The following is a 15,038-nucleotide window of genomic DNA, read 5'->3' as shown; positions in this document are numbered from 1 at the left end:
CGCACTGTAGTTTGTACTTTCACAAATCTGCCGGAAAGCCCCGATAACGTCTTTTCTTTAAATTATTGTAAGGAATTCATTTTTTATCACTTAGATTTAAAATAGACGCCTTGGATTTAATCATAAAAAACCTTGCTTTTGAACCAATCCCAATGGATGCAATCTCTTGAAACTGACTTAGTGAGTAACTTGGAGTTTAAAAATCGTATTTTTACAGAAGCGGCGCAAACGCCAAAATTGTAACGAGTTTGTTTTGTGAGGCACTGGAACACTGGAATATAAGTGTATAATCGTTTTTCATCTACTTCTCGTGGTCGGATCATTACAAAATGAGTGTCAAAATAAGCAGAAGAGTCTGTAGAATCGAACAAAAATAAAACAAAAATGATTTTTTTTCATTATGTTTAGTTGTTTATGACCCCTTAAATAAAGATCCTCATCGAGTAATGCCTCCAATTCATCGTATTTAAATCTTTTGGGCCTTTCTTCACGCAGATCGTCGCGAGGTTCACATCGGAATCACTATCTATAAAGTAACAGAACCAGGTGCAGCACGTTATTTTACTCAGAGCAGTTTTTCTGTAGACTGTTACAGGCTCTCGCTTTGCTTTAGCTGCCATTTTCTTCGAATGAAAGAATAATGTTATGGAAAAATTTACTGTTTACTATTCGCAATTCATTGATTCCGTCATTCAATTTAAATCTTGCACTGAAACTCCGTTAAGATTTAATCAAAAAATGTATTTTTTCATATTACTACTCTTCTCAAATTTCGACCGTCTATCGAAAAGCCGCTGCCGATAATAGATAATAATTCGGCACCAACTTTTCAAAAGGGCCTAACTGCCAAAGGTAAACAAACCGAGTGGGGGCGTCTTTCTCTATGCTAGTCCAGCAGAAAATAGCTCTCACTCGGTTTGTTTACATATTGCGGTTAGGCCATTTTAATAAGTGAGTATCGAATTTAGTTTTACACCCCCGTTTGATGGAACGGGCTTATCAGATTGACCGTAAAAAGGTGACAAGAAGAATAGTCACGTCCCATGCCTTATCGGTTTCAATCGCCGCCATAGTTAGCCATCGATATTGTCTTAATGAAAGATGGATTTTAGTACTATTCGATCTGGCGAGCAAACAAGATGAAGCTCTTGGTGGCCCTAGCCGTGCTTTTATCCGTTTCGAACGCTTCCGATATACGTGTTCCTGAGCCGAAGGATTGGTACGAGCATGCCACATTCTACCAAATTTATCCCCGTTCATTTAAGGATAGCAACGGTGATGGAATCGGTGATCTACCTGGTATTACTTCCAAGTTGAAATATTTGGCCGACATGGGCATCGATGCTGTTTGGTTGAGTCCACCATTCCCGTCGCCTAATATGGACTTTGGTTATGATGTATCCGACTTTTATAACATCAACCCAGAGTACGGGACTTTGGAGGATTTTAAAGAATTAGTTGATGAGGCACACAACAATGGTATCAAAGTTTTGCTGGATTTTATTCCGAACCATTCTAGTGATGAACACGCATGGTTCACTAGCTCTGTTGCAAAGGATCCTAAATACGACGATTTCTACATTTGGAAGCCTGCAAAGATGGTAGATGGAGTACGGTTTCCTCCCAATAATTGGATATCTGTATTCGGTGGATCGGCGTGGACTTTCAACGAGACACGACAGGAGTATTACCTGCACCAGTTCACTGAAAAGCAACCGGATTTAAACTACCGAAATCCATTGGTGCTGGAAGAAATGACCCTAATGTTATTCTTTTGGCTGGACTATGGCGTAGATGGATTCCGATTGGATGCTATTAATCATTTGTTTGAAGACGAGGAATTCCGAGATGAGCCCTTGTCTGGAGAGGGTAAAGAAGGAGAATATGACTATCTTAACCACATCTACACAAAAGATATAGAAAACGTCTACGGGGTAGTATACGACTGGCGCGATCTGTTGGACCAGTATTCGGAGAAAAACAATCGGACAATCATTCTTATGACGGAAGCTTACTCTAGCATCCAGGGGACCATGTTGTACTATGAAAGTGCAAATCGAACGCGTCAGGGTGCCCATATGCCGTTCAACTTTCAGCTGATTTACGACTTCAAGAGCGATCAGGATGCTGTCGGATTGAAGCAATCCATCGATTGGTGGTTGAATCATATGCCAGCTCGGCACACGCCCAGCTGGGTGGCCGGATCACACGATCATTCCCGGGTAGCGACACGAGTCGGTGCAAACCGAGTTGATCAGTTGATAACGTTGGTGCATATGCTTCCAGGAACCAGCATTACCTATTATGTAAGTTTTATACTTGTTTCATCATTTGGTGTTTGCAATCTTTACTTTTTTCGCCACGAATTAGTCTCGTCCCTAGCTAACCTAAGGCTTTTAAAGAGCTTTTTTTGTCTTAAAACTTAGTTCTTCGATTCTTTAAATTTATCATAAGTCAAAAATTAGGGATTTCTATTTTTGTTTTTCAAACATTTGCCATGCCTGGTAGGAGCAAATAACTGCTGATCTTTGCTTAAGTGCTTGATGAGTTTTCTTTATTGGGCAACCATAAATCCAGGCTAAAATGCATCATTTTACAGAAGAAACTGCTTTTTAATATTTGCAATACAGCCAAAAAAAAAGTCAATCAGCATTGTAAACCCGAACAATCTATCAGATTCACTTGACAGAAGCAGAAAATTTCAATCCATTCAATTACTCATATCTTCCATCATCACACTGCACTGCGCCACTATTCACTGACGGCCACCGAACCGCACGCTCACCCCCACATTCACCACCACCGTAGGGCGAAGAGATCGGTATGCTCGATTACAAGGAAGCGGAAAAGTTTGACAACCGGGATCCGAATCGCACTCCGATGCAGTGGGACAATACGACCAGTGCCGGTTTCAGTACGAATGAAACCACATGGCTCGATGTGCATCCGCAGTACGCCGACCGGAACGTGGCCGTGCAGCAGAAAGAGCCTCACAGCACGTGGTACCATTTCCGGAATATGACCTATTTAAGACGGCAAAAAGCTGTACGAGATGGGGATTTCCTTCACCGGACCATCGGAACCAGGGTGTACGCTTTGCTGCGGGAGTACCGTGGGGCGGATTCATTCCTGGCGCTACTAAATATGGCAGGGCAAGCGGATACGGTCGATTTAAGGGATTTCGTTAATCTTCCTCTACAAATGACGGTTCATGTGGCTCAACCGGATTCCGCATATAAAGCAGGGTGATTTACGGTGCACTCAGTGGCATTGGCCGCTAAAATAATAAGAGTTTCCTTATTTCAGGGATACCGTGACTATCAGCGAGGTGAAGTTGGCACCGTACGACTCGATTGTTCTGTTTGGCGATTTGGCGTCTTCGGCGATGGCGCTTAAGCTTTCGATTTCGACCCTGCTGGTGATGGTTTTGCGGTTACTCTTGGTTTAGTTACAGAATGATGTATAGCTGAGCAAACGAAAAAAGAATGCCCGTTGTTGATGGAAGTTAATCGAAGATAAATTATTTGTGCTGTGCCCTTCGGAGAGTGTGCCACCCTCTGTCAATAATTGCCATAGGTCAATGTTAGCATTCTCGGTGGTTTTTCTCTGTAGCTGTCACTGTATTTCATGCGATTGACCTATATTTTCGCTTTGCGGCCAACGTCGCGTAGATGATAAGTCATTAATCTTGTTTATTGTACGTCTGTCTAATGGCATCTGCAACGCTTCCAATTCTTCATGATCAGAAGGACATACGTCAATCAACGTTTCGACCCGGATCAGTTGTAAGGATTAGCGTTCCGGTGTGTGTATTTGTTTTCCCGAGTAGAAGTGCATGGTCTCTCACTATATATCGATAGCTTTCAGTTACTGTAATACTAGAAATGGGTTTTCCGACTATTCGAGTTTACCATATCAGTTATGTGACTTTTCGACTTGTGATTGTGACTTTGAGAAATATATAAAAATTACAAAAATGGACAGCAAATAGAACACCTTGTAATATTTATGAACAAAATTTTCTCAAAATTTGAAAAACCTACATTTTATTTTGTGAAAATTTATAAATTCACCTAAAAAAATGTTTCCCCTTGGTTGAGGGGCACCGGAAATGGTATAGCAGAAATGCCGGATAATTTAAATGTTGTTTCTTTGTCTATTACCAATTCACTCAATGTAGCCTAGGTGCAACATTCCGTTATCGAAACTTGACTTTCTGTTTTCATACGACAGACTTCGCAGCCAGCTGTTAGAGTACAGTACAATTGCAGAGTCAGTTGCTACGATCCTGTTGACTCTTACAGCCTCACCTAGCTAAGATTCGAACATCTCAAGCAACAATGTGAGTTTTATTGTACTCTTATGGTGGTCTTCAAAACTAATTTTGGTTTTAAATGCCATCATAAGAGTGTAATAAAACCCAAATTGTTACTTGGGATACGACGACTGGTTCATTAGGCCAGCATCATACCTCAAGGCCAACTGGGAGGCACTCAATGTAATACTGATAAAAAAGACCATCGAAATTTAAAATTGCGCGGGTTTTATTCAAATTATAACTTCAATTATGTCCATGGCGGACTTCAATTAAGTGCATTTGTTTCGCTTTGAAAACCCCACAGTTTTTCTCTTTGGCCCCTAGACTCCTAGAGTATTCTTTCCTAAGTTAGAATACTGCTGAAAATCATCATTATTGCTAACCTTTCTTTTTTTAAATGTCACGATTTTTGAACTACAATTGATTTTAATGATGTTGGTACTAAATTATATGAGACCAAATGGCCAAACGAATGAGATTTTTTTCATGAGCTTTTTAAATAAAAATACTAACTAAATCCTCTAACGGGTAAGACCGTCTGTAGACGGCCTTCGCTTTTGGAGCTTCAGAGCCGCATATAAAATTTGTTTTTAATTGGCAATATGCAAAATGTGTTCAGAACTGATTTCTTGACATTTTGATACTAATTTCATAACATTCTGACCATGACGCGAACTGACCATGCATTCAAAAGTTATCATCTTTCGAAAACAAAAATTCTGAAAATTTCCGAAAATAATTAATGCGTGAATATTCCTTTTTTTACTTTTGAACGAAAAGGACATCTAGAACAAAATAATAGACCTAAAAAAATTTCTATGAGTAAATTTCATGCATTATTTAAATTTTGTAATATATCTGAATTGAAAAAATATCTGGGCAGAGCGTTAGACATGAAAAAAGAAAAAGAGACTTTGGACTTGCACAAAATGATGGATGGATTGATGGAGAACGTCGATTGATAACGATCTTGAGGAGTAAAATGCGCCAAAAGGTGGATAGAGATCGTGAAGAATTAGAACAACTATTCCGAGCTGATGACATGAGCAAGTTTTACGAGAAGGTAAACCAAACTCGTAAGGCTAAAAATCGAAACCCGAGTTGTGTAAGCAGGGAAGTAATCGCGAACTGGTCGAAAGGTGCAAACAGTTTTTCGATGAACACCTCAATTGCGAAGTTTCAAGAGGATGTGGAACGCAAGTTAACCTTGGAGTATCCATGGAAGATAGTAATGTCCCATTAGCTAATCTTCAAGAAGTCAAACGAGATTTCGGATTGCTGAAGACCAACAAATCCGCTGGTAACCACCCCTTACCGACAGTGCTTTATAAACATGACCGAGAAACGTTGGAAACGACTCTATACTGGGTTATTTCCGAGATTTGAAAGGAGGTGAAGCTACCGGGGGAATGGAATCTACAAAAAGGATGATCGGCTCTACTGCTGCTCGACTATCGCGGTATAAAACTGCTCTCAGATCCTGTTACGCTGGCTGTCACCATTAGCACAGGATTTCGTAGGGAATTACCAGGCGGGTTTCATGGAAGCTCGCGCAACTACTGACTAAATTTTTACCATCCGACAGATCTTCCAGAAATGTCGGGAGTACAACGTGCTCACGCGTCACATCTTTATTGATTTCAAAGTAGCATATGATAAAATCGCTCGAAACCAGCTATGGGAGATAATACACGAACACGGTTCTCCTGATAAACTGACGCGATTGATCAGAGTTATCATTGGATCGAGTGATGTATTTCGTGCACATCTCGGGGACACTCTCGAGTCTCATCGAGACGCGCTGAGGGTTGAGACAAGGTGACGACCTTTCCTACAAGCTGTTCAACATAGCTCTTGAGCGGGTGATCCGACGAGCGGACATCGAAACGAGAGGCATGATTTTCACCAAGATTAGCCAACCCCTAAGCTTTGCAGATGACTTTGATATCATCCCAAGCAACAATGTGAGTTTTATTGTACTCTTATGACAGTTTTCATGACCAATTTTGGTCTTAAATGCCATCATAAGAGTGTAATAAAACCCAAATTGTTACTTGGGATGGCCAGGAACTTTGCAATGGCGGAGGCAATCCCCGCCAGACTGAAAGCAAAGTCTAGGAGGATTGGACTAAAAATAAATACATCGAAGACCAAATCGATGAAAGACAGAGCTTCAAGGGAAACAAATGCGTGCCCCCACGGACGGCAATGAACTAAAAGTGGCATATGAGTTCATGTAATTGAGATCATTAGTGACCACGTAGAGCAACACTAGTAAGGAGATCCAGCGGCGCATTCAAACGGGAAATTGAACCTACTTTGCCCTTCGCAAAACCCTACGATCAGGAGGCAAAGGCCGCCGCCGTACGAGACTGACAACATGCAAAACCCTTATTAGACCAGTAGTTCTTTATGAACTTGAAACCGTGACGCTGCTCACGGAGGACATACGCGCCCTTGCCGTGTTCAAATAGAAGGTACTGCGAACTATATTTGGCGGAGTGCAAACTGTATGAATCACGAGCTACAGGCGCTGCTTGGAGAGATTCCAATCATACATCTGCCGAAAGTAGGTAGGCTACGGTGGGCCGGACACGTTGTAAGGATGCCGGATGACATTGCGATGAAAACGGTTCTTTTCAGCAACCCTACCGGCGCAAAGAACAGGGGGGCTCGAAGTGCAAAATGGTTCGACTTTTGAACCGATAGGAAAATTAGTGACGCGAGGCCCAAGATTAAATTGAACGGAGAAGACTACTTGAAATAGCACGTGCCACCAAGGCTCTACGCTGCTGCTGACGAACTACGAACCTAGTGAGCGCTGCTTTAATAACCCTTCTTTATATAATTTTCCACTCGTTTTTTTTCACGTCATGTGCCACTCTAGAGATACTATAGACATACCTTTTTCCATTTACAGTTTATTGCAAAGACTTAGTTATTAAAAATTATTAATGCCAATCCTAATCGCTTTGACACAAGTTGGTTGACTGTTTGTTAGATTTTGTTTAAACTTAAGTGTCTTCCATAAGATTCTGTAGAAATAGAAATAGGGTATGTTGTTGCTTCGTCGTAATAGCCTATTCCCGTCCTATCCAACTCAAATTATTAAAAATATCAGCATTTTTATGACACGCAATGCAAAACTAGTTATTCCCTAATATTTTAGTTTGTTGACCATCATACGCGATTAATCAAAGTGAGCTAAGAGCTATTTAAATGCTTTTTTTCATTAAAGAAGTCTTACCAGCCAAATTTCATACGTTTTTTCATGCGATGAAGAAAAAAATGTCGACGAATCGTTTTAATTTCCGTCATTCATAAATGAAAATATCTCATGCAAGACATTGTCGTTATTCTACAGCCAAGAAAACTTGCCTGACCTGCAGAAATTTTGCAGAATAACATTTGTCATGCCGTGCTACACAAATACATGCGCGTTATCTTCGTAAACATTGTTGTGATTTTTAGTTCCGACTATGAAAAATTTTGATGGACGGATTTTAAACGGTACGACGAATTTAAGAAATAAACTCAGTTGCGTAATTACAATAATATGCTTTAATAATCGCTTTTCAGTGATTTCAAAGTTCACGGATCGGAAGGTAAGTGTGTTTTAATCAAATCAGCACAAGAACTTTTGTAGTATTCATTAAATCCATCCAACAAATGATGAAATGATGATGATGAAAATTAGAACGGCTTTACTTACTACGACGGGAATTAGAAATAAACCCTATAATAATTTCGACAAAGCTCGGCGAAAACAAAAATATTCAGTTGACTAGCCAATTCTAGGCTTGATCAGTCATCGTTTCAATTTAGTCAATGATAGTGACCATGACAGGATCAAATTCAACATTTTCTGCCACATTCTTTTAAAGGGGGGAGGTGTAAAAGGGAATTAAACTATGCGATGTGCCTTTTGCCTTCGAGTAGAATCGATGCCTTTGCACAACACCGGTCTAGGCTAGTTATTAATGCTTGTTAGAGATGGTCGGGCACGGGTACTTTTACCCGAAATCCGTACCCGTACCTGACAGGTTTAGGTTAGGTACGGGTATTGAGATTTAAGATATAGCGAATAGAGATTGGGTACGCGTAACAATTTGTTATTCTATGTCTGTTTCAAATCGGATACGGGTTTTCTAAATATTTTTTGGGCCTGCTCATGGCAGACACACGTGTTTAAAATTCCATACTCGATCATCTCTAATGCTCATCCGATCGAAACATTGCAATAACTGCAGTAATAATATCAACTTGTTTTGTCTCATGTTTTCTGACGTTAATGATGAGGTCAGCCATTAATTTATCCAATAGATCCAATAGATGGAGAGAACAGTAGAAAAAAATAATAGTGGTTGTAGTATCCAAACAGAGTGGGATAAGACGTGAAGGGGACAGAGCAGAAAATTAGATAAGAGAGTGCCATTGAAGCAACATTTCCTAGGTTATAGGTACCCTATACTATCAACTGTATTAACCGCCAATCAGCAGTTTAGATTTTATTACACTCTTATTATATTTGGCTCGACTTATTATAAAGTGTCATACATTAGACAATACGAGTGCGATAAAACTGTTGTTACGTGAGCAGCCTACTTCTATTTAGGTTTATGTCACGAGCGATAAAATTCGAGTAGTTAAATTGTTGTACCATCACATTTAAAATTGTTTCCTATAGTACGAAATTCTGAGGTAGCCTGGAAAAAATAAAAATGTTATGCCCCAAATAGACTCAAAATAATCGAAATCCATGATCATAACAAAAATTAACAAATCAAACGATGGCGTGAAAAATGCTTTTTAACAAGACCCTACTTTCTTGTTAAAGAACTAGTTTTAAGCAGTCTAAGCGGGTCACTGATTGTTTTACCTTATTACAAGCGATGGGTTGACTAAGTGGGGGATATCAGCATGCCAATCTTCTTGCTATCTTTAGTTCTTCAAGCTGTTACCATTGGAAGACACTATTGTTGAGCTAAACTTTTGATTTTTCGCTTTAAAAGTTGGAGCGGCGGAACTAATTTTGAACACACCGAACCCATTGTCACCCGCAAGGTGCTATTTTAAGCAATCCTGAAATCTGAATTTTTTTACGTCCCGTTAAAAAATCCCTCGAACTTTTCCCCCTATTCAGTAAGTTCGCGTTCCTATCCGCGACCTACTAATCGGCATCTGATGCGTAATCGGCATAGCGTATCGGCATAGATGCGTAAAATGCCATCTGTCTAAATTGTTTATCGGGGCATACACTCACCGCACCGTTCGGCAAACGGTATTCGTCGTCTCTTTTATTCTCTGGTGTTCTTATGGGAAACTGCGAGTTTGACGTCTCACTCGCTGTTCATAAGGATGGTGGGAGAACAAAAGAGGTAAACATATAGCAGTACAAACGATCCGACTCAGAACAGTGTTGTCAAAGCAAATAACATTGAAACACATCGTTGCTTTATTAAATCACTGAGAAAATCTTCGAAAATTATTGAAAAAGCTGTCTTTTATGTTGTTTTTAATAAAGAAAAATTAATTATGAACATACAAACTTAAATTTTTTTACCGAACTCTGAGCAGCCGAACGTTCGGTAAAATTCAATGGTGCCAATCGACGTTTACGGATCATTAGTAATGTTTGGCATCATAAATTTTTTTTACCGAACGTTCTGCTGCTCAGAGTTCGGTAAAATTTACGATATTTTACCGAACTCGGTACTTTTTTTTAAGTGTGTACATTTCTCTTGAAAGTATTGAACCACGTTTTCATCATAGGAGGTTTCAGTTAATTTCAAACTTAAAATTCTTATTTCCAGAACCGAAACAGTGTCTTGGCAACACGATAGTTCATCAGTTGTGCTGCAGCTGCTGCTACTGGTGAACAGGTTCCGTCAATTCAGAATTTGTTTTCAGTTTTGTTAGAAAATAATAAAACTTTCGGCTAGTGACAAAGCCTTAGATAATAGAAAAAAAGAGAGTGAATAATATGGTATGTGACAATTGAGTGCTTGACTTTCAGAGTGGTTGTAACCAGTGCTGAAAATTTGTTGAATTCGTTAGTAGCGAGGTGGCGATTGCTGAAGAGCAGCTGAAAAATGTACGTTTTTGGACAACAATTTTTAATTCATCATATTTCTTGTCGGAAACCCAGTAAATTGTGTTTGTGTGAATCAAATGTATGGTTAAGTGATTTGTGAAGATGATCCTATCAAAATATTTTGAAAATATGTATAAAAAAGTGCATTTTCGGATCATTTATGTTCAACTGATTAAAATAGGTAACACTGCTTAACTCGTTCCTTACCCTACCTGTTATACAAAATTATAGAGTTAAATATATCAACAAAAAAACCAAAAGGAGGATTCCCAGCTAGCGTTTTCATATGTATATAAAAGATAAAAATCAGCATTACGTACAGATATACATGCTAATAAATCGTATTTGATTTGCAAAAGTGGCATATTCGTACTATTTTGGAGGCGATATACGTGATTATGAATAATAATAAGCGTTACGACTATGTAAGTATTTATATACGATAATATCCGATTAAGCACGACCCGCTTCGTAATGCTATACAATTTTATGCTGAAAATCGTATGTATGTCAGCTATTATCATTATATATGATAGAAAATCAACTTGAGCCCACTTTGTCCAGCTTTAGTTATGATTTCGAATTTGTTAAGAGATATTTACGATAATTTTCGTGCATTGATATACGAGTTGGTGCTAGCTGGGTTGTGTTACAAACACGATCTAGTCGTAGGATAACGTCAGCCGGGGTTTTGCTGTTGAATTGAATTGAAATTGAAAACATTGAATAGGAAAACCTTTTTGGCATGTTGTTAAAAATATCTGAAATTTCATTGACACTAGTGTTAAGAGTGTAATGTTTACGTCGACGAATTTCATCATAATCTGTTAAGTGGATACCAAGATGGCATCGTTGCAAGAGCAGATCCGATAAAAAAATCATTACGCCGTTCTAGAAAATTCGACTTTGTCTCACAGACGGGTTGGGAAGCACCTAGGAATCCATCATTTGACTATGTCTCGGGTGCCCAAGTCATTCAAGGAGACCCAGGTCTGGTGAAGACCAGGAAGTTGTTGAGCCTATTCAAGCGACGGCTGAGGCTTTCGATTCACGATGCGGCAATGTGGTTCCTGCGGTCACTCATGCACGGCTGTTGTTACATTGGTACAGATATAAAAATGTTGAGTTTGAACTAAAAGACCTCAACCACTGAACTCGTCGGCACTTCACCCAATTAAGAAGTTTTGTACCATCAAGAAGGCCAGATTTCGTAAGAGAGCTAAGGTGCTGGAGAACAAGCTACAACATTCTTTTAAAGGGGGGAGGTGTGCAGGGATAAGAAAGATAAACTTATTTTCTTGTTTTTTCTGTCTTGGCTTGTAACGGTTAGTATTTTTTATAATGGTAGTCTTTCCAATAGACGAAGGGAATAGTAGAAGACAAATTGCGAAGCAAAGATGATTTTATAGCATCCTTAGAGCGGAACTAGATGGGAGACGAGAGGAAAATTGCATAAAGGAAGTGTCTTTGGATTTTTAAGAGATCCACGGGTTAAAGATCCGACCCGGTTAAAATTGGTTCGCATTATAAGTAGTGCATTCAACAAAATTAGGAACAGAACGAAGCATTTGTTTGTTTTACTTGGTGTTAGAATTAAAAAAAAACCGTTTTTTCTTCTCAAGTTAAGCTCGAAGTTTCTTGTGTCTTCTGTTTGGCGCTTCATCAAGGTTCATTAAAAAATTAAAGAAAAGTTACATTAAAAATCGAAAATAAGTACATATTATACTCTCATTTTTGTATTACTGGTAGGATTACTTTTACTTATGTTACTCTTACTGTTTGATCCTTTTGGAATTCAGACTTCAAATCATTGAGAATCACTGAAAAGTGATATATTTCATAAGGATTTATTAGGATTTCGTTAAAAATACCACTTCTGATTAAATATACAAAATTTCTCAACTAACATTTGAGCAACGTTTGGTGCTATGCAATTTCGCAATAATAATAGCACTTTTATGAGCGATTGCGCACTTTTGATGGTAAAATTTTTCTTGCGAGCAGCAATAAACTCTGACAATATCTTCTTAATGATATCACGTCATGTTATCTGAAGAAAACCTTTCTTGGGATGAATCGCTATGACAATTTATTCATGATTCGATAAAAGTTTTCCAAGAACACCTTTTAATTTAGTGATGATCTTAGCTTATCCAACCATTATCTCTAAGACCTTTTTTATTCCGCAGTGACAAAATAGCAAACACGAGCAACAAAAGTAAGAATAGCTTTTTCCTATAATCTCCCATTTTCTCGGAATTGATTCCAATGAAACGGATCGATTCGATTTGTGTCATCAATTATTCACCATTTAGCTTCTCCCTTAATCGATACCATATTGCGAAAGTTTCTTCGCAACGCTTGTTTATTTTTCACCCCCCTCCCGGCGTGTTGAATGAAACGTTTAGCTTTCCCATTGAACTGCGACGTTTTTCCTGGAAAATTAATGGTTCCCAGGGCAATGAGAGAGGTTAACGAAAAATGACCTGTTCGGTGTATTCCAATTATTGTGTCGGCAAGACGCGGCGCGAAAGCCATCGGCAAAGTCATCGACCTACGTCAAAGTGCTTCGATTTTCCCTCCGAACTCCGAAGGATAATCCACAATCAAAATACCACTGACTCTACACAACATTCAATTAATGGGTTCGAATCGATGTCAGGATTAGCTGTGTGCGGAGAATCAAATGCTAAACCCCATCCCGCTTGCGAAAAAGAGAGAGAACCGAGCAAAAAACGTATTTTGGATTATTTGTACTCGTCGGGTCGGGGTGGTTCAGCTTGTTCGGCATTTTGGGTTGAACATATCGGATCACATTATCGGTGATTCTCGATGCTTCTGCTTTTTTTTGCTTTCCCAACTGGTGAAAGACTTCGGATAAATGAATCGAGGCTATGTGCTGATCTAGCAGAAAGTTAAACAAAACAGTCTGGTCAGGACTGAACAAGAACAGGTCAGCAAGTCATAGCATTTTAAATTTGTCCTTTCTTCTAGCTCAAGTTGGCCAAATTCATTTTTTGTCACTATCAGTTTTCTGAATGTTGGACATATAATAATATTTGAGCGACACAGAGATAATAAATGTGTAGACTTTGCATAAAATATTAATTCTGCGAAAAAAAAATGCAACGATGATGGCTTTATTTCTGCCCGTTACCATACATTTCCACCAATTCATTTTACTCTATAGCAAACTGTCCCATATTCCAGCGTCACATTTTCGATTCACTATCTAAAATATGTGTCAACATTTCCATTTGTTTCGATATCCCAGAGGTAGGTAGGTTCGTTCCATGTACAGTCCAACGGACACCTATGCACAAATGCCTACATTCACTACCAACAATTTTCCTGTTGTCGTCACGAAAGTACGGCATAGTCGTTTGCTACACAACGCAGGAACCATCCTGTGCCTGTGCTTGTGCCCGACATCCGACCCACCCCCACTCCGACCTGCCACAACCATTCCACTGATTCGGAAAAGCGAGAAAATAGCGACGTCAATCTCGCATATTTGAACATTTGTATGCCTTTCACCTTTGCATTTTTGCGGACGGATTTCCCCCCATGGTGCTGGGACCATACTGCCACAATACATAAACTGAGGCAGTCCTATATACAGTGCACGTAACGCGAGTATCGTTAGCCAGCCATAGTTGAATGAATATATTATAAAACTACGGCGATTGGACAAGGATATACCTATGAAGATAGCGGGAAATTGGAATTCACTGAGAACCCAGACACACGGAGAAAATACTCTTACAAAGGAAGCCAACGCCAACGTTAGCCCGGCACAGTGGAGCAGAGAAAAATAATTGGTGGAAAAATGCTCGAGCCTGTTTCTCTCACTTTCACCTTTTTGTACAATATCCGATAGCTTATCATTTTTATTTGCTGTTTAGTGAATCCAAAAATACGCAAATGAGCTTGTTAGTTCCGTTCGATTGAAATTATTGGTTCGTAACACAAATTATTACTTTTCCAGGTGTACGACTTTTTCTTACACCTCTTAAAATAAGTGTTGTGAACATAAATAATCGCTACTTCGATGCAATTTGAAACGCAAACATCTGCCAATTATCAGCTAAGATTTAGGAAAGTAGCCAGGATGTTTGTTCGGTATACAACCGATCACACTGTGCGTGGTATAGCAACGAGCCAATTTCGTTCGTTTTATCACAGCAGGAATGACTTGACGGTTGATCAAAACAAATTACGCATTCGCTTAGTGATATTCGCATCATGGCAACCATTTCATTTTGATTGGCTGCGGGTTCTTCGTCATTTGATATGTTCCCGCGGTGTGGTGCTATCGTTGTGGCTGGTGCTCTTTGATGGATCTGATGGAACTGATATTGAAGGCTGACGTGACTCGTCACTACGTCGTGCGTCGTTGGCCAGTACCGCCAAGGGAAACAGAAATAAGTGAGCCAGCTTATAACAAGTTTTGCAATCAAAAGGGCGTAGGCATATGGACTCTTCTATCGTTAATATAAAATCAAAAGTTTTTTTATGAGTTTAGTTAGCTTTTGCGGTTTCCTTAGCAGCATATTCAGTTTTGCGGTATTAACAACAAGGATAATAAAAAGCAAATAGCAATCCGATTGTGAAAAATGTTTTAAA

General features: G+C 39.2%; 1 protein-coding gene across 1 annotated transcript; it reads left to right on the top strand.

Annotated features, from left to right (window-relative positions):
- The first annotated feature begins 1,139 nt into the window (after positions 1 to 1,139).
- Positions 1,140 to 3,448, top strand: LOC128740441 (alpha-glucosidase-like). Its single transcript, XM_053835979.1, has 3 exons — positions 1,140 to 2,306; positions 2,809 to 3,245; positions 3,307 to 3,448. Exons 1-3 carry the CDS (start codon positions 1,140 to 1,142, stop codon positions 3,446 to 3,448), a joined length of 1,746 nt encoding a protein of 581 aa, XP_053691954.1.
- The last annotated feature ends 11,590 nt before the right edge of the window (positions 3,449 to 15,038 follow it).

This window comes from Sabethes cyaneus, chromosome 3 (genome assembly GCF_943734655.1).
Source record: "Sabethes cyaneus chromosome 3, idSabCyanKW18_F2, whole genome shotgun sequence".
NCBI lineage: Eukaryota > Metazoa > Arthropoda > Insecta > Diptera > Culicidae > Sabethes > Sabethes cyaneus.
The sequence above is the reverse complement of the archived record's forward strand: the minus strand, read 5'-3'. Positions and strand labels throughout refer to the sequence as shown.